The sequence below is a fragment of the Oryctolagus cuniculus genome, chromosome 3 (genome assembly GCF_051225735.1).
Source record: "Oryctolagus cuniculus isolate XC-2025 breed Fujian yellow rabbit chromosome 3, ASM5122573v1, whole genome shotgun sequence".
NCBI lineage: Eukaryota > Metazoa > Chordata > Mammalia > Lagomorpha > Leporidae > Oryctolagus > Oryctolagus cuniculus.
This window is the reverse complement of record NC_142869.1, coordinates 79,584,721-79,608,147: the sequence shown is the minus strand read 5'-3', so window position 1 is coordinate 79,608,147 and position 23,427 is coordinate 79,584,721. Positions and strand designations below refer to the sequence as shown.

General features: G+C 40.3%; 1 protein-coding gene across 2 annotated transcripts in view; it reads right to left on the bottom strand.

Moving 5' to 3' along the window:
- The window catches only part of DPP4 (dipeptidyl peptidase 4), an 88,254-nt gene that overhangs the window by 48,965 nt on the left and 15,862 nt on the right, over positions 1-23,427 (bottom strand). For both annotated transcript variants that reach the window (XM_008258668.5, XM_017342895.4), the window contains 5 exons: positions 10,329-10,424; positions 8,847-8,938; positions 7,128-7,208; positions 526-578; positions 358-430 (listed from right to left, as the gene is read on the bottom strand). In XM_008258668.5, the coding sequence (XP_008256890.1) occupies positions 358-430; positions 526-578; positions 7,128-7,208; positions 8,847-8,938; positions 10,329-10,424 (395 nt within the window). The remainder of the gene's footprint in view (positions 1-357; positions 431-525; positions 579-7,127; positions 7,209-8,846; positions 8,939-10,328; positions 10,425-23,427) is intronic.

The window sequence follows — 23,427 nt, the reverse complement described above, 5'->3', positions numbered from 1 at the left end:
TAGTCCCAGCTGCTCCTCTTTTGATACAGCTCTCTGCTATGACCTGGAAAGCAGTAGAAGATGGCCCAAGTCCTTTGGCCCCTGCACCCATGTGGGAGACCTGGAAGAAGCTCCTGGCTTTGGATCGGCGCAGCTCTGGCCGTTGCAGCCATCTGGGGAGTGAACTATTGGATGGAAGACCTTTCTCTCTCTCTCTCTCTCTCTCTCTCTATATATATATATATATATATATATATAGATAGATAGATAGATCTATATATATATATACCTCTCCTCTCTCTGTGTAACTCTTTCAAATAAATCTTTAAAAAAAAATGTATGAGCCAATATTTCTCTGACATCAGGAGAGTTACTAACCAATCTATGACCCTCTGGTGCCCATGTGATCCACTGTGTGTTGTTTGGAATTCTCTCTTCCGTAATCAGCTGCCTGGAAAAAAGTAAAAAAAGAAACATTATCCAAAGAATAACTCATGGTAGGGTTTCCTATAAAAACCTCATAGACTTCAAGAGAAAATCACTAACCTTTTATTCAAGTCATAAATGTCATAAGAAGCTGTATAAGAATGCCTCCATTGCTAAAAAAAGAAAACAAATACTTCAAGCTTCTGTGATTCATAATAGTTTGGCCACTTGTTATAGAACCTCCAGATGATAGATATAATAAATAAATAAATGTAGAATTCTCCAATTTTATTATATTTTATAATTATCTAGATTCCTAGGTTCTTGGAATTTTGCATTTGTTGCCAACTCCTCTGGACTTAATTAATAACCTAGCTCTGGCACCACTCTCTATAAGGAATCTTCTCAGCACCATGCTGGGTCCAAATACCACTTTTTGCACAAACATTCCTAGCATTTGGTATAGTGTGTTAAGATCATCTGCTTAGTAAAGTGCAATTTTCATTTTTTGCTCATCTTTCTGTTAAAATATTCAAAGAATAAATGATTCTATTGTCAGTAATTATGTGGAAAATATTTACTTTTGTATACTGTTAATGATGATGTAAAGTATTAAGATTTTTTAAAGATATCTAGCAATATAAATAATAACAAAATTCAAAGTCACACATCAGTATCCTAAATAGCCATATCAGTGAGCTAAAAATTGAATGTCAACTTAAAACCAAAATACTTAGAAGAAAAGAAGTAATAGAAGGCAGTAGTCATGTGGAAAACATACAATAGTGAAAAATCAGTTGAACCAAACATTGATTCTTGGAAAACATGAATAAAATTGCTAACCTTGTAAAGAGAGGAGAAGCAAATTACAAACGGACAACATCAGAAATGAAAATGAGACATCATAACAGACTGTGATGGGGCGGGTTAAAGCCCTGGCCTGAAGCACCAGCATTCCATATGGCCGTCAGTTCTAGTCCCTCCTCTGATCCAGCTCTTGGCCATGGCCTGGGAAGGCAGAAAAAGATGGCCCAAGTCCTTTGGCCCCTGCACCCATGTGGGAGCCGTGGAAGAAGCTCCTGGCTATTGGCTTCCGATCAGCTCATCTCTGGCCATTGCAGCCATCTGGGGAGTGAACCAGCGGATGGAAGACCTCTCTCTCTGTCTCTACCTCTCTCTGTAACTCTGTCTTTCAAATAAATAAAATAATTTTTTAAAAAAAGATAACAGACTGTGGCAACATTAACAACTTATGAAAGATAATTATAAACATTTTTCCAACACATTTTGAAAATCCAAAAATAAATTCTTGAAAATAATTTACCAAATAAGAAACAAGAAAATCTGAGTATTCTTACATCTAATAAACACATTAAATCCATAAAGTAAAACCTCTACATAGAGAAAATATCAAATCCAAATGACTTTACCAGAAAATTAAATTAGTTGAAAGCTTGCACCCACAAAAGACTTACACAGGAAATGTCTACAATAGCTTTATTCACAATTGTCAAAACTTGGAAAAAATGAAGATATCTTTCAAAAGGTGAATTGATAAACAAACTGAGACAGATTGATAAATGTAATATTATTCCATGATAACAAAATGTGGAGGAACCTCATATATGTATTGCAAAGTGAAATAATGCTACTCTGAACAGCTTACATAATGTAGGATTACCACTGTAGAAAGTGGAATTAAAATATGTTTATTTTTGTGCAAAAATTTTTGAAATTCATGCATTGTTTATTCATGATACATATTTCTCAAGAATTATTAAAGACCTGCTAGTATGCATGTATTTCCAAACATTTTTGCACCAACTAGCTTTTAATTCTAATCCCCATAAACTTTTTGAAGTGGTATCATTTGACTTTTTGGAAAAGGAAAAACAATGGAAATACTAAAACAGTCAGTCATTGCAGGGATTAGAATGGTGAGATGGATGAAATGGTAGAATATGACGGATTTTAGAGAAGTGAAACTATTCTGTGTGATACAATGATGATGGACACGTGTCCTTAAAAATTTGTCAAAATTCACAGTAAAACTCTAATGTAAAGTATGAATTTTAGTTAATAATAATATATCAGTATTGACTCTTCAATATAACAAAAATACCACACTATGCAAGATATTAGTAGGGAAACTGGGGAGGGAAAGATGAAGGAGTGTACAAGAATTCTCTGCTCATTTTCTGTAAACCTAAAGCTTCTCTAAAAAAAGTAGTCTATTAATTTAAAAAAATGAATTAGAACTGTATCAAATAAATTGGAAATAGTACTACAGGGTATTATTGAGTGAGAAATGTATATAAATTACCAAAATGTATGTAAAATAGGATTCCAAAAATAATACAAATAATAACTAGAAATAATGCCTAAACATTTTCACGGTTATTTGATCAAGGAGAAAAATATACAATATGGATAGATAGCAGTAGACTCCACAGAACCAAGAGACAAAAGCAAAATAATAAGACTTAAGATAAAAAGTATGCGTATGATTACATTTGCATTTATGGAAAATATCTGTATATGGATATACATGCAAATTAAATATACTTTAAAAGAAGTCACTTGTCTATATGTCTGCCTTTCCTTTTATTTAAATGACTTATTTTACTTTTTTGAAATGCAGTTACAAAGGGAGACACAGAGAGAAAGAGTTTCCATTTGCTGGTTTACTCCCCAAATGGTTGCAATGGCCAGGAGTAGCCAGACCAAAGCCAGGATCCAGGAGCCAGGAGCTTCATCAAGGTCTCTCACGTGGGTAACAGAAGCCCAAGCACTTGGGCCATCTTCCACTGCTTTATCAGGAACATTAGCAGCGAGCTGGATTAGAAGTGGAGCTACTGGCACTCCAACTGGCTCCCATGTAGGATGCTGGCATTGTAGGTAGTGGCTTAACCCATTTTACCACAATTCCAGCCTCCATATGTCTATCTTTCCAACCATACTACTACAAGTAAGAAACTGTGTCTTATTCATCTTTAGATATCTTGAGTTTAGACTAGTGTAGACTAGCTACCTATTAGATTTCTGATAAAATAAACCCAGTTAAGAAGTTTTGTGGTGCAGTGGGTTAAGCCACAGCTTGTAATGTCAGCACCCCATATCAGAGTGCTGGTTTGAGTCTTGGCTGCTTTGCTTCTAATCCAGTTTCCTGCTAAAGCTCCCCGAAGTAGCAGATGACCCAAGAACTTGGGCCCCTCCCAGTCATATGATAGACATGATGAAGTTCCTGACTCCTCACTTCAGTCTGACCCAGCCCTAGAAGTTGTGGCAATTTGAAGAGTGAACTGGTAGATGGAAGATTCTCTCTTTCTCCTCTCTCCCTGTTTTCCTGTCTCTCCCCCACCTCTCTCTGTTGCTCTGCTTTGCAAATAAATGAATGAATCTTTACAAAATTCAAATTGTACTAACAAGGATGAGATAAATGAAATGGTAGCCCAAGGACATCCAATTACATGGCCACAGAGAAAAGACACAAAGCCAGAGTTCCTAACCTTAGCTGCTTATCACTTTTCATCCTCCTACACCCTCATGTCAACAAATATTTATTAAGTTCCCACTTTTTGCAAGTCGTACATTCCTGAATCCTGAATTATTCTGACACACCCCATGATTGTTTCTGGGCAACCTACAAGTGTAATATTTGCCAAAGCCAAAAGGTGTGGTATAGGCTAGGAATATTAAGGACTGAGATCACACCAGGATGACAAAACCATCATGGGGTGTAAGAGGATAGCCAAGATGTTTGACATGTTAACTTCATCTTTTGAAACAGATTTATCAGTCTACTTGGTCTGTAAACGTGGGTAGCTGTAATCTATCAGACACTACTGGATAGCACAGGGTCCCTCTCCTTGAGGCATTCATAGGTAAATGGGGGAATGGACAAGTAAATCACAATAGAAGAATCCCAGTAGGACATGCCAAGAGATATAATGTGGAAGGAATTATCTGCTAGGCCTTGGGGAGGAAGAAAGGCTTATGGAAAAGATGATTCTTCGGATGACTTTAGTGGTAAAGAACTATAGCCGAGAGAAGCTAAAGTGCAAAGACAGGAAAAATCATGTTTAAGAGCACAAGCTTTGGACTCTTCTAACCTGGATTCAGCCCTGGATTCGCTGTGTACTATTGGGTAAATTGCTTTTAAGCTTCAATTTTCTTTTTAGGGAAGTGAGGATAAAGATTGCAATGATCTTAAGAGCACAAAAATGTATGTGAACCTCTTAGCAGAATTCGAGAACATTGTCAACACCTAATAGAAGACAGTATCTCCAGATAATTAGACACTCAGCAGAGACACTGGAAGAACATCCATACCAGATCATATAATACTTATTCATTTACTTATTTTCACTCACTTGTTTGTAGCTTGGAAGTAACAATCATTCTAAATGTACTAACTCAGTCATAAAGAAGTCATAGAGAGGCATATAAAGAACTCTGCATAGGGGTGGATGCTTTGTGCAGCAGCTAAGATGCTGCTTGTTTTATTTCTGCATCTGTTATGTGCTCCATTCCTAAGTGGTAGCGGTATAGGAGTAGCAAAAACACAGGGAAATTGGTCCTAAGAAAGGCAAGCAGTAAATTAAAAAAAAAAATAAAAAAGAAAACAAAAGATCACAAAATATTAAATTAAAAAAAGCATCGGCTAATGTGATGGATAGAGTTGTGGGTGGTGGGAGGAACAGAGTGGAAGGGGGAATATGTATTAGATAAAGTGGTCTAATGTAGACCTGAAACAACTGAAAAGGAGATCCACATAATGATGGGGGTAGGGGGTGGGGTTCCAGGAGGCAGCCACAGCAAGTAATCTGTCCCTTAGGAGGAAATGAGAGTAATATTTGAGGAGAAGAAAGACTTGTGCACTTGAAAGTTCTCAAATTTGGCTCCTTTACTCTCCTGGGAGCCCTCAAATCTACTTGTGTCTGGGCACCACCCACAGCTATATGGTTAGTGCTTTGGGGTAGGCCACTTACATCTGTGTTTTTTAAAAACCTCTCCAAGTGATTTTGAGGTGCAAATAGAAGTGAGAAACACTGCCCAACATGAGTATAGGAGAGGGAGGTACGAGGTGGATTAAGATGGGCACATTGAGGTCCGATATGCAGATCCTGTGGATGCCATAGTTAGAGTGACATCATATTCTGAGTGTGATGGGGAAACCACTGTGGAGTTGAAGTACAGATGCAGCACAGTCTGCTGGGTTTTAGAAGAAGCACTTTAGATACCACCTGAAGCAAGGATGGCAGGAGGAAGGGGACAGAGTGAAAACATCAAGAGCAATTAAACACAGAGATAAATGTCAGTGACACAACAAACACACATCAATGATGGTGGCTATGAACTAAGGCCTATCAGTGAAATACTCACACATCCAGTAGTATACATCAAATGGCATTTGTCAAATCTGGTTAAATAGTAAAATGAGCTGGCATTTCCTTTCCATTTCTCTTCTGACTTCATATTCTGTTGTTTTTTTTTTTTTTCTTAAACACAGACAACTATTACTCAGTGATACTCAATCCTGGTTTCCCATTAGAATAATCTACAAATATTTTAAAAATGCTTTACCCCGATGTTTCAATTTATCAACCTGTGGATTGAACCTGGACACTGGAAATGTTTTAAATATTCTCAAGTGATTTATTCTATAGATAAGAGTAAGAAGCACTGAATTCAGCAAATGAATACACTGACAGGGAACAGATGCATTGAAGTTGGCATCAGATTCTGATTCTCTTACAGTTAACAAGGTTATCAGAACATGGTCAGAGAGTCTTCACGAGCAGGAAATGGAGGCAGGCGCAGTGGATCCAGGGTAAACATTATGACGGAGAGTCACCACCCTGAGGTGGTAAGTGGAGTGGGGAATGCTTTGCTTGGCCTGAGTACAGCAGTGTTGGTGTGTGAGATAAGGCCATTCCACATTATGTATCCTAGAAAAAAGGAGTCAAGGATAGGAATTCCCAGCTTTGTATTTTGGTTTCAATGCAGAGTATTGCCACAGGTGTTTTAATTTTTCTTACATGTTTTAAAACATCCTATACTTGACAACTGTTGCCAAATATGTGAGTAAACAAAGCTGCAGTTAAATTTACTCATGACTCCCATCCATCCCAAAACATAAAGAGGATGTGTGATTAAGCCATAACCTTTTCCTAATCTGTGAGAATTGGGTGTGGTACTAGGTGTTTTGGGGCAGCTGAGTGTTCTTGGTAGGGCCTTTGTGATTGGCACAGAGGCTCCCATCACAAAAGATCTCTATGCTGGGATGTGAGGGTTGGGAGGGCTCTGGGTCGACTTGCAGAGTCTCTTCTGCAGGATGGGAAGTTTATTTTTTTAAAGCAAATATTTATTGGAGGTCTTAACCATATGTAAAGGGGAGACAAAAAAAACTAGTGGTTATAACACATAATGTATATAAATCAGACATGTAAATTTTAAAAACAATTTCCTATTGTAAATGTTTATTAATTTATATCATTAATACCTATAATGTAGTATTGTTTATGTTCTTAGTATTTGAATATGGGCTGGGTTTACCTTTCATGAGTGAGAATGACTTTTTGATGTTGAATTAATGAGTTTTTAGTACCAAATGTATTATTTAGGTATCAATGTTAAAATATATACACATGAAATCAGATATATAAAATAACAAACATATAGGAATCTTTAAAGATCATAATAAGAAAGCACTTTTTTACCTTCACATAGTTGTATTCTAAGAGAAGAAACAGTCTATCAGGCGATACTGAGTAATCAGTTATAGAATGTCCAAACTCATCCTGTCAATCAAGTAGAAAAAAGAAAGATTGAACAACTCAGTTTAACTGCCACCACTGAGTGCTTTCAACCAAGAGGGTACTGTGTCATACATGTGGCTTGTGCGTGTGCACCCAATATAGCATGGAGGATGATCACTGTTAGAAAGCCATGTAGGGGAGGATTAATTCTAAGGGAAAGACGGTTCTCGGGGTCAGGATCAGGAACAGAGAGAAAAGTGTCTCAATAGAAGGAGCAGCAGGTGCAAAAAATCAGGTTTGGGAGACAATGTGCTTGTTTAGAGAATATTTAAGGATTGTGTGTAAACTGGATATAGTATGGGGCATGTCAGTCACAGTGGAAGGTAAGAGGACATCAAATTAGAAAAATAACTGGAAAGATATATTGAAAGGTATCACATGTTACGATGTCCTATTTTATGCATATGGCAGTGACAGCATCATTTTTTTTTTTTTTTTTTGACAGGCAGAGTGGACAGTGAGAGAGAGAGACAGAGAGAAAGGTCTTCCTTTGCCATTGGTTCACCCTCCAATGGCTGCAGTGGCCCGCGCGCTGTGGCCGGCGCACCGCACTGATCCGATGGCAGGAGCCAGGTACTTATCCTGGTCTCCCATGGGGTGCAGGGCCCAATCACTTGGGCCATCCTCCACTGCACTCCCGGGCCACAGCAGAGAGCTGGCCTGGAAGAGGGGCAACTGGGACAGAATTCAGCGCCCCAACCGGGACTAGAACCCGGTGTGCCGGCGCTGCAAGGCGGAGGATTAGCCTAGCGAGCCGCGGCACCGGCCATCATATTTCTTTTACCAAGTAACTGGTGGCATGGTGAATGACCTAAGAAGGGAGGATGGAGGGGTTCCATCAGCCTGGACTTCTGCAACGCAGTGGTCTGGCCTCCATAATAGAGATGAAGACAAGTTAAAATACTTAGCCACAAGATGAAACGAGGGTTTGAACCAGGACTACACAGTGGAAATGAAAATCTGTAAGCCAGTTGACATGAGAAGGTGAATCAATAAGGTTGTTCAGTAGCTCATTATAGGGGATTTTGGAAGAGTCAGGGGTGACTCTGAGGTTTGCAGCTTCAGTGACTTGGAGAAGAATTAACTATTTACTAAGATTAGAAATTTGGGAAGAGAACTGAGATGCTTTCATTTTCTTGGACAAAGAAGAGGGAAGACAACTAGATTAGCTCCAGATACTAATTTTAAAATGCCTACAGGCCATTTATGTGAAGCAGCCAGAAGCTACTGGAAACTGACGTTTGGATCCCGGGTGGAGGTTAGTGTGAAATGAGTGTATATGAGACTCAAGGCCAGAAAGGAGAGCACAGATGCTGTGGAAGTGCTTGGAATTCATGGAAGGAGGACATGCAAAATGCAGATAGAGGCCAGCAAGTGAAGGCAGAGACCCAAGGAGCACTTACATTTAAAATGTGGGCAAAAGAGGAGAAATCATCAAAGGAGACTAAAAAGTAGCCAAGGCAGGGAGCGTTTCAAGAAGGAGAGAAAGATCCACTGTGCCGTGTGCTGCAAGAGTCCAACAGGATGAGAAGGGACAGCAGTCATGATTTGAAAGGTAATGAACAATATCCCCAGGACATCAGGACATCAGGCATGAATTAATTATGTGATTAAACATACAAATGTAATGTTCGCCAAGAAAAGAGAGCTGTTTCCATATTCAGCATTGAAGAGCAAGATATTATCTTCTTGTCTGTGGAGATACTCATGATCTAAAGAGAGAAAATCATCAGATCAATATTTCAAGTTGCTATTGAACATCTTCATAAGCCAAAAATTGTGCCATAGAATTTAATATTTAAGCTCACACAAGCACTAAATATGCATTTCTAAGCTGGTAAAACATGAGCATGAATATTATACTAACACTCATTTGTTTTTCTATCACTATTGTGAAGGTTTCAATTCACTTTGAACTTTTTATAGCACATGTCAGAGGAATACTTAGGCTTTTCTCTGTCTCCCTTACCTTTGCATTTCTAATTAGAAAAAAAAAAACTACCTCTTCACAGAGTATTAAAAAACAAGGATGGGCAAAGAACTTTTGCACAGCAGTTAATGTGCTGCCTGGCATGCCCACAATCCATACAGAGTACCTAGGTTTGACCATTCCCAATTCCAGGTTTCTCTGGGAAGCAGCAGATGATGGCTCAAGTGATTGGGTTCCCGCCACCCACATGGGAGACTGACTGAGTTCTGAGCTCCTAGCTTTGGTATGACCCCGCCCTGGCTCTTGTGGAATTTGAGAAGTAGACCAGTGGATAGAAGATCTCACTCTAACTCTTTCTTTCAAATAAATGAAAGTAAGAAATAAAAAGGAAGGCCGGCGCCACGGCTCACTAGGCTAATCCTCCCCCTAGCAGCGCCAGCACACCGGGTTCTAGTCCCGGTTGGGGCGCCGGATTCTGTCCCGGTTGCCCCTCTTCCAGGCCAGCTCTCTGCTGTGGCCAGGGAGTGCAGTGGAGGATGGCCCAGGTGCTTGGGCCCTGCACCCCATGGGAGACCAGGAAAAGCACCTGGCTCCTGGCTCCTGCCATCGGATCAGCGCGGTGCGCCGGCCGCGGCGGCCATTGGAGGGTGAACCAACGGCAAAGGAAGACCTTTCTCTCTGTCTCTCTCTCTCACTGTCCACTCTGCCTGTCAAAAAAAAAAAAAAAAAAAAAGGAAAAAAAAACAAGAATTATATCTTTCTTTAATCTTTCCTTTTTTTTTTTAATTTATGTGACAAATAGAGTTATAGACAGTGAGAGACAGAGAGCAGAGAGAAAGGTCTTCCTTCCATTGGTTCACTCCCCAAATCCAAAGCCAGAGGCCAGGTGCTTCCTCCTGGTCTCCCATGCGGGTGCAGGGAGCAAGCACTTGGGCCATCCTCCACTGCCTTCCCGGGCCACAGCAGAGAGCTGGACTGGAAGAGGAGCAACCGGGACTAGAACCTGTTGCCCATATTGGATGCCGGTGCCACAGGTGGAGGAGTAACCTAGTGAGCCACAGTGCCAGCCCCAAGAATTATAATCTTTTTAATACCATAAAAATGCTTCACAAATCAACCTAACTAAAATGAACACTAATGAAGAATCTGACTCCCCTCAGAAAAATCATTACCTGAAATCCACTGCAAGGAGTAGGACCTCATTCGAAGCGTGTTTTTTAAATAATCATTTAGAGTATAAGTTCTGCGGCTGTCTCCTGCAGCAGCATCTGCCGGTTGGGAAAAAAGAGCCAAATGTTCAAAAAACAAGATTGAATAACCTACTCTTCGGATAAGATAAACAAATGGATCTTTATGGTATACCCCGCTCACAAAATGCAGAAATATGCTCACAGAATGCAAGACACACTTTTGAAAGATTTCAGACAGGCAATATGAGGTAAAGCAGGTGTATATGTGTTTCACTTCCACATATTAAGGCTGTTTCTCGAGTGTCGTGGAGAACTAGGTCAGCAACGTCCAGTAGAAACTTCATGTGACTATATTTTCTAGGAGCCATATTTTAAAAAAAACTCAAGGTGAAATTAATTTTAATAGCATATTTTATTTAGCCCAATATATCCAAAATATTATCATTTCAACACATAATCAATGTTTAAATGTTATCAATGAGATCTTTCACATTGAATTTTTTGCACTAACTCTTAGAAAACTGGTTTGTAGTTACAGCATATTTTCATTTGACTTGGCACACTTTAAGTTAACAGCTACATGTGGCTGTGTAGCTAAAAGCCACCGGGGTGGACAGCATGGGGCTAGGTCACTCTTTTCTGAGGCCTTGTTCTCAGAGACATTTAATACATGCTGATCACACAATTCAAGGAAGTTTGTTGCCATCACTGCTTTCCTTTGTATCTGTGGAGTTTTTGTCACCTATAGTCTGCTACTGGTGACCCAAATTCCTAATCTGAAAATTATTTTTTGATGTCTTCCTCTCTTTTCTCACTGCCCTCATCTAATTGATCTGTGATTCTTCCTGGAAATCTTTTTGCCAGGTTTCACTGCCAAGAGGTCTCCTGTTCCAATCCATCTGCATCACTACAGGAATGATTGCTCTAAAAAACCATTTTTTTCCTGGTCATCTCAACCTCAAAAGCTCTGGATGGTTCCCTTCTGCTTACAGGAAGATCCACACTCCACAGCCTGGCCATCTGGGCCCTCCACAAACTCTCCTCCAGCACTCAGGGTTACTCCCACCTGCAGCAATGCTCCCGTCCTGTCACGTGATCGGCTCACTGAACCCAGGGAATCTTCTTCAGCTTTTCTGCCTCTGTTCCTTGTCCTCAGCCACTTCTCTAAGCAGAATTATCAACACAGAACTACTATCACTGATTCCAGAGTTTCTAAGAAGGAAATTAACTGAATATCTTTAATAGATAACACATGGTACTCTTCCTGGTCCTAAGCTACTTTTCTGCAGTGGCCTTAAATGCTTCCCTGGCTTTCACAATTCACTGCATTTTTTCCAACTCTCACCTTGCTCATAAAGACTTCAACTCCCTCTTCTTGAACTTTTGCTACCATTTTACCCTTTGGCTCTTAATTTTTAATGATTTATGTTGATAACCACTCTTCCATACTTACCTGTGTGGTTTTCTTGGCTAGGCCATGTATTTTTGAAGACAGGGCTTTGGTTTTGTTGTTGTAGTTGTTGTTGTTATTATTATTATTATTCTTTGCATTAACCCTCAGCACCTAACACTGTTCAGTGCCAGGGTGGACACAAAGATGTTCTTGTTGATTGATGTAGGATATTATTCTAGAAGCATAATCAGGCCAATGAGATTCCTCTTCTCAAGTCCCAGAGCTTGTGCACTGATGCCAAAGTGTTATAATTCTTTTCCTAAGTCCTCTACTTTTCCCAGAAACACTCACTCACACAGTCAGCCACCATGCTAACGTGTATAACTGCAGTTCTGCAGCACACTTTCTCTTGTTAATTTCTCACAGCCCATGGGAAGGTAATTCTCTTACATGAAATGCTGTTTCCAAAGATATTCTTAAGATCTTATTTCTTCAGGTCTTAGCTGATAATAATCTTGTTTCTGTCTATAAAACCTTCTGTTTCAATAGATACAATTTTCACTTTATTACTTTATTGATTCTATTTTAACCTAGTTTTTTTTGTCTTTCAATTTAGTCCTGCATTTCACCACTGAAAGTTAGGAAGAAAATTGTTTGTTAGGAGAAATATAACACCTGGATAAAAATCAGTACCTGGACTTGCCGATGTTCAAACAAAAGATAAAACTTGTACTACAGGAAATATTATTTGAAACTCACATTGACGATAGTAAATTATGGGTCTAAATTTGTTCACTACATGCCCTCAATTGTTTGTGTGCATCCAACCATTTTTTTCATACATCAAATAGGTATAAAGTGAACACTATTTGAAAAGTACTCAAGGAGACAGACCTGCTCTCAAGAGCTTTTAGTTTAAAATGGACAAAAAGATCCATTTTAAAATTAGTATAATTTGAAATAAAAGTGGTTATTAGACATTCACAGTCATAATACTGTCTGCTAATGTTGATGCTGAGATAGACCTATGGAAAAGGGATAGAACAACTTGTGTATGTGTGTACATATATATGTTTATATAAATACACATACATATGAATATATAATAAAGCAAACCTATCAACATAGAACTTCTATCACTGATTCCAGATTTCTAAGAAGGAAATTAACTGAATAGCTTTAATAGATAACACATGGTACTGTCTCATTTAAATGATATGTCACATAAAGGTATTTGCACTGGTTTTCAGGGCAACACACTTATATTTGGGATGTTAAAGTAACTGAGGCAAATTCCTTTGCTATCACCTGCTGCTCAGCAGGCTGCTTTTCACATTCACAATGTGATCTTCACTGAACACTTATCTCTCCTGCCATTCTCAGACATTTGATTCACTCTCTCAGCAGTCCATAGGTCATCTCTACCAGGTTAGGCTGCCTGCTACTCATGAGGGCCTCCTTTGAATTGAAATCCACCCAATGATGTCCCAGATATGAACACTGATGTCACACTCTTGCTATAGCCTGGGACATCCTTGCAAGACCCACACCTAACTTGAGCTTATGCTAAGTTTAGTTGGCTGCTTTACAATAACCCTGCAACCTGGTTTCCATGTATTAGTTACTCAGTCCCAGAGCAGCACGGCTAAATTGGAGCAAGCAGAGCAACAAATGTTCCTTGTTTTTTTGCCTTGCCATTTGATAAGCAGGGCACATTGGAAGACAGTTTTGAAACATCTAGATAAGCGAGTTCTGTGAGATGTGAGTGCCAAGTCCAGGTTTTGACCTTTAGCAAGTTCATAGCTTGCTGCCAAGTTACAACCTATTCTGTCAAACTCTTATAGGACACGCTCATATTTCTTCTTCCTTGTCTACTTGCTCACTGACAGGGTACTGCTGTGGCAACAGATGAAGGTCTTTGGCTGCTTGTGTGGTTTTCCTGGTGCGGCCTGGGACATGTCGTTCATTTGACTTATCAGTTCAAAGCATAGTGCTAGCCAAGTAAAGCAGTTAATCATATGTTACCCATCAGCTTATACAGAAACTCTTAGATTCAGATCTTTTATTTAAAAATAAAACGGTTAACACCATTATTTCTTTAGCTGGAGCAACTATTAGGTTGAACCATATGAAGATACCATTTTTATCAGCCAAATGAGGTAAAATGGTAGTAGCATTTAAAATGGCTCAGCCTAATAATAAATTGTCATCAAAGCTTTATATATCTTAATGAATCCTTATTGTAGGACCAAAATCACTCTGAATAAAGTAATTCCAGAAAGATCAAAATAAGAAAATAGTCTAGTTCCATGGAATATTCTTTGCTTTGCAAAATCACTGCACAATTACAGGATATTTTGAATGCTTTTGTATCCATTCATAATGAACATATTTTATTTTTATTAAAATCTGATATAAAATATTTCTATATCACAAAGATAAATCATTTTGGTTACTGGTAATGAAATACGTCTAAAAATAAATGTGTTCTGTAGAGGTCATAAACACATGATGTTGTCATAAACAGGCAAAGGAGACATCTGGTTGGTTTCTGTGTTCCACCTAGTAAGCAGTTAACAGTCCACATGGATGCTTGTGTCTATGGTAGGTATACAGAATCAAATAAGTATTACTTCAGAATTTGTTCTAGTAAAATGGCAGCATTCATGTTGGAACACAGGAAGAAGAATCAAGAAGACAGAAGAAGAAACTGATTGAAAGTTTCCTTATATCCTGTAGTTATTTTATCCAGCAGCATATACAGGCTACCACCCATCTCCATCAATTCAACAAATACTTATTTACAGAGTTTGCACAAATAGAAAATGGTTACAGATGACAACGAGGCTTGCCATGATATTGGTTCCCTGTGCCCCAGTGTTGAAGGCTGGAACCCTGATTGGTGCTTCAAACTTTTTGAAAAGTCTGGGTACCTAATGCCCTAGAAAAAGTGTATAAAACCTGGTGATGCCATCAATTAATTTATGTGAGCTGTACAAGTAATTGAGACCTGGGGTCAGCGCTGTGGCTTAGCGGGTTATTCCTCCACCTGTGACGCCAGCATCCCATATGGGTGCCAGTTCTAGTCCTGGCTTGCTCCTCTTCTGATGCAGCTCTCTGCTATGCCTCAGGAAACCAGTAGAAAATGGCCCAAGTGCTTGGGACCCTGCATCCGCATGGGAGACTTGGAGGAAGCGCCTGGCTCCTGGCTTCAGATCGGCCCAGCTCTGGCTGTTGTGGCCATTTAGGGAGTAGGACAGTGGATGGAAGACTTTTCTCTCTATCTCTCCTTCTCACTGTCGGTAACTCTACCTCTCAAATAAATAAATAAATTTTTTTTTAAAAAAAGTAATTGAGACCCATTTGTCATGTCATGTCTTGCTCTGTGAAGAAAGATTGGGAAGTAGAAGAAATCCTCTCAAGCAAGCAACATACAAGCCTTGGCTTGCCTGCTACAACCAGTCTAATTTGTGGTGGGGAAGAAGTTGGGGAAGGCGAAAGGGGGTAAGGACCAGTAGCTGGAAGCTTTGAAATCAGGGATCCTGGATTTGAGCCCAGGCTTATACATTCTTTTGGTGCCTTGGGAAAATTATCAAACTTTTGCTATGGTTTAAATGATGGAGTCCCCTTCAAAATTCATGTTGAAATTTAATATCCGTTGTGCTGTTAAGAAGTGTGGCTTCTGGAGATGTGACTAAGTTATGAAGACTCAGTCTGATGAATAGAATACCCTCCCCCTCCATGTGAAAAGAGGTCCATGAGAAGACACCATCAATACTCTGAGTATGCCTGTACCTTGATTTTAGACTTCTCAGACTCCACAATTAGAGAGAAATAATTCTCTTTTCTTTCAAATTGTCCAGTCTGTTGCATTTTGTTATAGCAGAATAAATGGACTAATACATAAACAAGTATCATAGATATCAAGTGCTGTTTGTGGGGAGCAACCCGGACTAGACTAAGTTACTGGAATTAAGACTTATTTTATGCATCTGCTCTCCCACAATATGGCGCTGAGAAGGGAGTAACAACTTCTACGCAGCTGTCTCTCACCAATTTGATTGACTGAGCTGCAGGAGCTGATCTTGCTCCTGATTGGAGGAGAGCAGCGTACTCGGCGTGTGGGTAGCAGAGTTGGGATTGGTGGAAGAGGACTATAAAGGAGGAGAGAGACAACATGCACCAGGAACATCTAAGGGGAACATCTATCTGAAGGAACACCTGTGCAGCCCCCGAGAGAGCCGGCCGGCGGTGTGCCGCTCCCCCGCGGAAGTGGGGAATGTGGCAGGGGGAACCGCCCTTCCACGGAGGTGGAAGGGATGGTAGCCAACCCGGGAAGAACCAGCAGCAAACCCGGGGAGGGCCGAGCAGACAAAAGAACAACGCAGGGTCCTGTGTCGTTCCTCCACGAAGACGGGGAGCGACACTGTTCTAACAAGTTCCTAGAAGAAGTGGAAGAAGCTTTGGAACTGGGTAAATGGTAGCAGCTGAGACTGTTTTTAAGTACATGCTAGGGGAAAAAAAAACATCCAAATGATCTTGATTGAAACATTAAGGGTGATTCTGGTGGAGGTTCTGAAGAAGAGGATCACCATAGAGAGAGGCTCAGTCTTCTTAGAATTTATATATGTGGTCATGGTCAGAATGGTGGCAGAAATGTGGAGAGTAAAGGCCACACCGGTGAGGAGTCAAATGGAAAAAACAAATACTGAAAATTGGAAGAAAGGCCACTCTTGTTACAAAGAGGCCTGGAACTTGGCTGATCTATGTCTGTGCCCTCAGACTTTGTGAAAGGCAGATATTAAGTGCTATCCACTACAATAATTGGTGGAAGAACTCTAAGCAAAGTGTTCATGGTGTTCCATGACTTCTCCTGCTTACCTACAGTAAAAAAGTAAAAAGAGAGCTATGAATTGAGGACAGAATCTTACAACCAAAAGGGAAGAAGAACTTGCATATTTGGAAAAGTATGAGTTTGATCAGATTTTAAAGACAAAAAAGATGAATTTGGAAAGAATACCAAGGGTGTAGCCAAATAATTGTTTGATCAGGAGATGTGTATGTTTAGAAGGAAGTCACAAGCTACTTACCATTGTCTGTTTTGGGGAACTGATAAGCACTAGTTTATTTCACTCATGGTTCTACAGGCTGAGAAGTCTACAATACAGGGGCTACATCTCTTGAGGACCTTCTTGCTGTGTCATAACAAAATGGAAGAAATCACACGAAAGTGTGATAAAGGACAAGAAGGGGCTGTACTTGCTTTTGTAACACATCCATTCCCACAATAATAACGTTAATCCACTTATGAGGGTGGAGCCCTCACTACCCCATCTCTCATTAGATCCCATCTCCAAACACTTGCACTGAGGATTAAGTTTCTAAGACATGGATTTTGGGGGGAACACTCAAACCATAGAATTATTCATCAAGACAACAGAAGAACACAATACCACAAAAGGCATTTCAGAGACTGGTGTTCTCTTTCTCATCATAGACACAGTCATGCTCAGGCCTAGGGGTCAGAACCATATCAAAAGAGGAGTCCTGGGCACCCATGATACCACAGCATTCACTACCCAGTACTGCCACAAGTCTCTGCTCCCCATTCAGGGATTCCCCATATGTGGTTCAAGAAAGTGGGAATATGACTCAGGCAGCCACTCTGGAAGATGGCCATAAATCTTGATGGCATCCATGTAGTGTGGTACACAGGTGCACAACCTGTAGTGGCATGGCCGACTCCATCTAGATTGAAAAGGAGACTTGCTTCAGAGATGGAACCACTGTAGGCAGTCCCCACTAGGGCAATGCCTATTTGGAACTGAGTGGGTAGGACTGCCCCTGAGATCTCAGATCTGTAGAGCACAAGACTGCAACTTGTGAGACCATCAGCATAGCCTGTGTCCAGCAAGTCCATGGGAGTGGGGCCCATGGAGCCTTGGCTAACCAGCCCTGTCCCCATGTAGCTGGAAGCGGTGCTTGGAGTCAAAGACTATCTTCAAGCCTCAAAACATAGTATCATTTCCCTTGATGGTTTGGGAGTTGCTTGGGACCTGTTACTCCTTTCTTCTTGCTTGTTCCTCCCTTTTAGAATGGCAATGTTTATCCTATGCCTGTATCATCATTATATTTTTTAATGTTTTAAATTGTTTTACTTGAAAGGCAGAGTGACGAAGAGTGAGGAGGAGAGAAAGAGGAAGAGATGTTGCATCCACTGGTTCACCCCCCCCCCCCATATGCTCAAAACAGCCAGAACTGGGCCAGGCTAAAGCCAGGAAATAGGTATGCTACCCAGGTCTACCACATGGGTGGCAGGAGCCCAAGCACTTGAGCCTTTATTTGCTACACTCCCAGGCATATTAGCAAGAAGCTGAAACAGAAGCAGAGCAACTGGGACCCAAACAGACACTCTAATATGGAATGCCAGCCTCTGGGGTGCTGGCCTTGCAAGCAGCAGCTTAATCTGCTACTCCACAACACACTTCCCTATAACTGATTTAGATGGGACTGTAGACTTTTGAGTTAACACTAGACCAGGCAAGACTTTGGGGGCTGATGGGATGGAATGGAAGTACTTTACATGACAGAAGGACATGAATTTTGGGGTGAATTCCCGAAGTGAACGTTGGGGATGAATGTCTCCAGATTGAGATGTGGAAACTTAACTCCTGCAGCTCTCCCCACTTGTGTACATTCATGTCTTGTAAAGAGTCTAGAAGGAACTAAGGCACTTACACTCTTTTGCCATAGGAGTACATAGTCAGAAGGCCATCAGCAAACACTGGATGCTGATCCCTTGATCTTGGATTTCCTAGCCTACAGAGCTATGGGAAAATAGACCTCTATTGCTTAGAAATTACCCAGCCCATGGTATTTTGTTATAGTAGCACAAGGACAATTTATAAAGTCTCAATTCTTTAATCTGTACCATGAAAATAATAGCATTCTCAAGCATATGGGGCTTTGTGATGATAAAATAATATAAATAATATACTCAGTGCAAAACTTAAGAAGCCCTGCAGATATTTTACAGTGTGTATTATTGTTTTGTTCCAATCATGTGCAAGGTATCAGAATACAAAAATGAATTTAAAAAGATCCTCCCCCCCTGGAGCACCTAGCAGTGGTGCTGATATTAAGAATTTAACTGCAGTGAAATAATAGTCAATTAAGTTTCACTATGTTCAAAATAACAAGTAATCCTAATAAGACAGAATAAGGCTCTTTGAGAAAACATCTAGAAGAAAGGCAACCTAATCATTTATTAATTGCTAATGAACATCACTTTCTCCCTTCAACTTGCCTGACATCCATACAGCAAGTCAGCAGCTACAGAATGAAGAGAAACAACTGACTTAATGCAGTAAGAGGATTTAAGAAGAATGCTGTTTCTCTGAGTACCACACACAAGGTGCATTAGATTACCTATATAATCACAATCAGCATATTTGCCTTCACAAAAGGTAAGTATATATTACAAGTATGTCAAGTGGATTCTGATGAGCAAACTGTCATGAGCTAGAGCCTGTAGAATGCTGCAACTGTGTACTCTAAGCACCTACCCTATGCTCCAAGTTCAGAATGTTATTGTATTTTCAAATGTATACCCTGAAATGTCAAACAAATGGTACAAGGAGAATTTTTTAGAGTATCAACAATTTGTAAATAGGAAACAACTTAATGGAGTACACAGAAATGGTTCTACCCTTGCCACCTCCTACTCTCTTATTTCATTCCATCTTTACTGGCAGCCCAGCTGTTCCTTAGACACAGCATGCTCACTCTTGCTTTAGGAACTTTGCATAGCTGTATTCTCTGCCTGGAATGTGTTCCTCCCCAAAGGAACAAGGCTTGTTCCCCCACCTCTGTCAAGTCTTATTTACTATTGCATTCCTTCTCAGACCAGCCCTGCTGCTCAGCCTCCCTTGGCGTTGTCTACTGCCCTTCTGGCTTTGTTTTTTCTCAGCAACAATACCATCTAATACACCATGTATTTTACTTATTATTATGTTCACTGTATGCCTCCCGTGATTGCATATAAGCTGGCACAGATTCTGTTTTGTTTAGATTTTATTTATTTATCCACTTAAAAGAAAGAGGAGAGAGAGAGAGAGATCTTTTCATCTACTAGTTCATTCTCCAAATGGCCACAGCAGCCACATCTGGGCCAAGCTGAAGCCAAGAGCCAAGAACTCCATCCTGGTTTCCACATGGGTATCAGGGACCCAAGCTCTTGAACCACCTTTCACAGGGACATCAGCAGGGAGCTGGATTGGAAGCAGAACAGCCAGGACTCAAACTGACACTCAGATATGGGATGTTAATAATACAATGGGTGGCTTAACCTCCTGCACCACAATGCCACAACTACAGTCTAGGACAGTGCCTGGCACATAACAGGTGCTCAATAAATAGCTGTTGAGTGAAAAAAATTGATAAGAGATAAACAATACCAAAAAAAGTAACTCACGGCTCCAAGAACTAGCATATACATTCCAAGTTTCTGTAGAGCAGGAAGAACACTGGATAAGTGTAGATAGACTGGGCAAGAGTCTCAGGTTCGGCCTGCCACTGACTACTATCAGGTCAGTTGACTTCTCTAAGCCTGTGCCATTCATTTACTTACTGTCTTAAAGGTCCAACTCTATCCTTCTTTGCTCAATAATGCTGAAAGGGGAATCTACAGCAGTATTTCCAAAATCCTTGCATTTGCAGGATTCTTGTTTGGTTTTGATAACAGAGAGAAACAGAAAATGATTATACATGAGGAACAGAGCAAGGAAAACTCCCTTCCTCTTTCTTGCTGATCTTGCTAGCATGCACCCAGCAGGAGCACCTGCTCCAGACTCGACACACCCCTCAGTGAAAGTAGAGGCAGCTGGGTGCATTATACACCTCTGAGTCTAGAGCCCAACAATCTGTATTACCCCTCCTCCTTATTCCCAAGTTCTAGAGGCGATTCCTTCATGTAAAGACTGTCTCTGAGTTATCCCAGAATTCCTCTAGCTTTTATCTGTGTAACCAATCTTTATATTAAATCGCTCTACTGAGATATTTAGTTCCTCCATGTCAGCACTAAATAGGTGAGCCAGAAGATGTTCCTAATCCTGTGCTTTGACTCCACCTCTTACCTAACACTTCAGTACACACCCACTTTCCTATGATGCACCTATGTCTCATCCAGGACTGGGGAGGAGGAGATGCCGTGATGGACATATGAAACTTAAACTCCATGTGGAAGTGCCGTGAAACTCCATGAAAGCCTCATGCACACTAAACCCTGCCAGACTCCACTCTACTGTATATTCAATTAGGGTATCACCCCCCATCCCATAATTTAATCTGTAACGTGAAGATAATTACAGGAGTATAACTACTCCTGTAATTATTTTCTGCATCTATTACTTCTGTTACACATGGGAACACCTTTTTTGGCTTTTGGTTTTTTGGTTTTGGATCCTCCCCTGGCCTCCTCCCACATTCCCTCCTCAGAAGCAACTCTCCAGCCCACTTATGACAGGGATCTCTCTGTGTGGGGTGGCCCACACTCACACATAAATGTATATTCACTCTCTCGCTCTTAAATATATCCTGCTCTCACTTGTGCACTGTATTTATGCCTCAGGCTTGAATTCTCATCTCTGTGGGGTAAGAACTTAGAATAAAAATTGAGATACTTATTCTCACAACAGTGTGATCTCTATATTTGTCACCGTGTCCTACATGATACAAGGGTTTATTCATCTTACCTATAAATAGGAGGGTCTCTTTTAGTTGTAAGGATTCAACATCTAGATCTGGGTTGGCAATTATTTTCTTAAACGGTTTGTGAGCCATACAGTCTCTGGTCTCCTTGCAACTACTCAAGTCTGCCATTATAGCTTGAAAGCAGCCAAGCCAGGGTGTCCATGCATGAGTGTGACTGTGTCCCCATAAAACTTTATTTATAAAAACAGATGCCAGTTTTATACCTCACCTAGATATTTTTTAGAATTATGAGCACCATAAAAAGGAAGTCTCAAGATAGATTTTGAAGGATGTATGTTGAGACTGGAATTTTGATTGCCTTGAAACAATAAGAATATCAGCACAGGTCTCCACCATATGCAGCAAAAAAGTGAAAGTTGGTGGAATAGTCATGTCTCAATACTCAGGTCAAGATGATGATGGCTATCCTGCTGAGAGAGAAGGATGGGGCTAGTGGAGCTATCTGTACCAAACTCCTTTGTATTGCCAGAGTCACTCAGCCTAAGAGAAGAGACAGGAGGCTCCACACACACAGGAAGCTGGCACTATACAAGGTAGCAGTATGCTTATGCCTTTTGAAATTAAAATTGACATTTTTCCTCTGGTTATAATTGCCCCTTCTCACTTTGATAAGTTTCTTCTTGGGAATAAACAAGACTGTATAATAATAATGGCCTTAACTAATTTTTTTATTATTTTATTTTATCTTAACTAGTATTTACATGACTTTTGGGCCCTCTAAAGTGACTGACACAGAACAATATATTCCAGAATAATGAGAAACAGTTGAAAGATGCAAATTTCTTAAGTATGAGACACAGACCCATGAAGTATGTAGTCTGGCAAAGGACTGGTATCTCTTGAGAAATACTTTAAAGTAGTTGTAGAGAGACATCAATGGAAGCTGTTACAGTGCAAGCCAAGAATAATCAGCCTGTGTTAGAGAGAGAACTGATTATACAGAACATCAGCATTTAGGGAAGTTGAAAGTTCTAATACTGACTCATTGTGGAACTTTCCAGAAAGACTGATAAGCATAATCAACAGACTACTCTTGGTGACAAATGTTTGCCATACAATACACGAGGAGACACAATCACTGGAAAACAAAACAGCTGCAGAAACTAATCATTTTCCAATATTTTCCTGGCAAAAATGTCAAGAATACCAGGTAAATGTTATTACATGATCTGTTTCTAAAGCTATAATGGAATTAGAAAGGGGGTTGGCATTGTGGCACAGCAGGTTAAGCTGTTGCCTGCAACATTTGTATCCCATAAGAAGGCTGGTTCCAGTCCAGCCGTTATATTTCTAATCCAGCTCCCTGCTAATGTGCCTGGGAAAGCATTAGAATGTGGTCCAAGTCCTTGGTCCCCTGAACCCACGTGGGAGACCTGGATGGAGTTTCAGCCTCCTGGCTTTGGTCTGGGCCAGCCTCAGCCACTGCGGCATTTGGGGAGTGAATCAGCAGATGGAAGATATCTCTCTCTCTCTCTATCTCTGCTTCTCAAATAAAAAAAAATGTTAGAAAAAAAGGAATAAGAAAGTGAAAATTATGTAAAGAATAATAATTATACATTCTTATAAAGTTTTTTAATGTGCTGGACTGTTGTAGGCATTGTTTACTTTTGTCAATTCAGTTATTTCTTTTATTCTCATTTCCTGTTTACAGATAAGGAGACAAAGGCACACACAGGCATAGCTATAACTGTACTCAAATCCCACAATCAGTATGCACCAAAGCCTCATTTACAGGGGGCAGTGTGGCTCCAAGGCTGTGGTTACAACCTCTCTTCTAAACCTCTTTGCATCTTTGGCTCTGGGTACCTCCCTGTGCTGTGGAACATCAGCATCTATTACTTTTGTCTAACTGTGTTTTGGTACTGGTTGTCTGTGGGGAGCAACTGAGACTAGACTAAGTTACTGGAATTAAGACTT